Raw genomic sequence first — 2,913 nt, 5'->3', positions numbered from 1 at the left:
AGATATATATAGATATGTATCAGGAGTAAATAATCACATACTCCTATACATTGCACCGCCTAGCACTCGTAACGAGCGTCCTCTAGCTTATCCCAGAGGAAGTTTAGCTCTTCGGGAGTCACTCTATGAACTACGACACTGTCTCTGTACAGGCAGATGGCTTTCCTCTCTGTCGCCGCGCGCACGTTGCCAAACTCCGTCCTCGCACGCTTGTCAAACGTTCGAAACAGTCGACTGTCTGTGCGCGCGATGCCAGCGCCCTCTGCGCACAGCCCCGTCACGTACACGTCCTCGAACCACACCAGGGGGCGCAGCTGCGCCTGCGCGTAGAGGGCGCGCGCGACGCCCATCGACATGACGTAACCGGAACCGGAAAGGAACTCGGGAGTCTCTTCCGGTGCGTACATTGAATAGGGCATGTAGAACTTGCTGCCCGGCTCGCGATTCGGGCGCCCCCTGGCGAGCAGGTGGCCGAGGAGTAGCGGACGGTCGGCGGGGTGCGCGCGCAGCTCCGACGACAGCCGACGCACGTTCACGTACGAGTCGTCGTCGGTCTTCATCACGTAGAGGGCGCCACTGCAGTTGTGCGTCGCCCAGCGCAGCATGAGTACGGCCTTGTGCGTGATGTTGTAGTATCCCTCGTCGACGTCGACGCGAACGACGTCGCCGTGCGTCGCTGCCTCGTGCGTCAGCGTCGCGTCGTCGCTCGCCGCGTCGGTCTTGCCGACGAGGAACACGACGCAGACGCCGGCCTGCGTCATGCGGCTCGGTGCGGCCCACGTGCGCCGGATCGCCAGGCGGCGCTGCACGTTTTGCGCGACGGAGAAGACGACGACGACGACGTTGATGCGTCGGCGACGACGCTGACAAGCCGAGCTGTCGACGATGGCGACGCGATCGGCGTCAAAGTGCGTCACGAAGCGAGCGGCCAGCGTCGCGTCGTCGCTCTCGCTGCGGTTTGCGTCACGACACGCTGCGTCGCCGACGCAAGAACTCGAAATGCGAAAGCGTCGGACGTCGGCAGACGCGACGTCATCGCCGGCGACGCTCCCGCGGTACACGCCTACCGCGAAACTCGAGTTGTACTTCGTCAGCGGAAGCAGCGCATGCGCATACGGGCGCAGGTTGTAGCGTAGCAACGTCGCGAGCGTCATTGTGGCGAGTGTGGCGAACACGATGGCAAGCGTTCTCTTGCTGTTCACCCTCGTCTGTGCCGCTGTGCAGCAGTGACACAGAGGCGGGTGTGTGGGGGAAGCTATCATCACGGTGTCAGCAGAACGGGAGAATGAATGGAGGAGGTTAGGCATTGCCCCATGCAATTATGGTTCTCTCTCTCTCTCTCTCTCTCTTTCTTTCTCTCCCCCTCTGTGCATGCACCACATGGTACCTCACTGCGACTAGAACGGCGTAGAAATAATACTGACTGTATAGGCGGATTGATGAAAGCACGTGCAATACAAATATAGCTAGTAACGATACAATACAGTAGAACTATAATTACACGTGCGCTTATATTAATAAAGCTATATGCTGTTATATTAATTATGTTGCTCGCCACCGTTGGGGGTGTGCTCATATGTGTATGTTGTATATGTGGGATGTGTACACCCGCGTTCTGTTTACGTGTATAACATATGCTCACACGTTCTCACCCCACCATGTGTTGTTGTTTGCGTCAGCGCCTAGATGTGACTGGTTAAAATTTAATTAAGAAATAAATTAAAAACATTAAAAGCACAGACTGAGTTCATTGCGCTCGCTACGCTGCCGTGCCGTAGTTTAAAGTGTCTGCGTGAGGAGAGTGAAATTGAGATGAGGTATGCATGCGATGATGCTGTGGTATGGCTATACTACCCACTGACAGCAAGAACAAGTGCGCACCTGCAGCTACAGCACACACGCATCTATTGACTATATATTAATAATAATATAAAATATCAGGAGCTAATAATGACAAATTTGTCATTATTAGCTCTTGATAATATGTTGTTATATATAGTCAATAGATGCGTGTGTGCTGTAGCTGCAGGTGCGGACTTGTTCTTGCTGCCAGTGATACTAGTGGTACCAACACCCTGATACTGCCCGTGCGTAATGGATGTAGCGTGGAACGTGGCGCCATCTATGGGTAGGTAGGCGTAGTTTTAACACCATGGGCATTCCTATAACGAAATAGGGCGCTCCATGGTGATGTAGCAAGTCAGTGTTTCATTGACGGGAATTTACTATCCTTGACCTTTACCGCAAATTTAAAGGGCACCTGTTCTGGCTTCATTTTGTGCTGATTAGTATTTCTTTTCTCCATTTAGCGAAGTATCATTGACGGCGAATTACTTTGTGATTACAACTTAATCTTAATAATTAGAGATCTTTAACGATTTCCCATTTCAATAGAAGCTACTTTTATAGAATTTGTAATTTTCTGGCACGCCTTTATATTCCCCTTCTTTTTCGTGCACTTCCAGCATATTAAATCACCATAATTATAATATATAAGACATTTTATGTATATTTATAAATATACCTCGTGTAATGTTTTTTAATTTATGAACTTCAACCAGAATCTACTTCGCCTTGCACCGAATTTCCAAAAGAATAATTAAGCAGCATGTTTAACTATATAAGGCTCTATATATCTTAGATAGATATATATATATATATGTATATATATAATTTTATATACATTATATTAGGTACACATGGGTATATATTGTGCCTAGCACCACATACATACGCACACACACGCACGCACACACACATACATACATACACACATATGCACGCACACGCACACGCACGCACACGCACGCACACACACACACACACACACACACACACACACACACACACACACACGCGCGCACACACACACACACACACACGCGCACACACACACACACACGACACACACAC

General features: G+C 49.9%; 2 protein-coding genes across 2 annotated transcripts in view; one reads left to right on the top strand and one right to left on the bottom strand.

Annotated features, from left to right (window-relative positions):
* Positions 1-2,913, top strand: part of LOC106808109 — a 50,589-nt gene that overhangs the window by 15,101 nt on the left and 32,575 nt on the right. The window lies entirely within an intron of this gene.
* On the bottom strand, positions 14-1,319 carry LOC106808112 (beta-1,3-galactosyltransferase 5-like). The gene has a single exon (XM_014810687.1). It carries the CDS (start codon positions 1,305-1,307, stop codon positions 60-62), a length of 1,248 nt encoding a protein of 415 aa, XP_014666173.1. The 5' UTR covers positions 1,308-1,319; the 3' UTR covers positions 14-59.

The sequence above is a fragment of the Priapulus caudatus genome, unplaced genomic scaffold (assembly GCF_000485595.1).
Source record: "Priapulus caudatus unplaced genomic scaffold, Priapulus_caudatus-5.0.1 Scaffold254, whole genome shotgun sequence".
NCBI classification, from domain to species: domain Eukaryota; kingdom Metazoa; phylum Priapulida; class Priapulimorpha; order Priapulimorphida; family Priapulidae; genus Priapulus; species Priapulus caudatus.
This window is presented reverse-complemented; position numbering and strand designations above follow the sequence as displayed.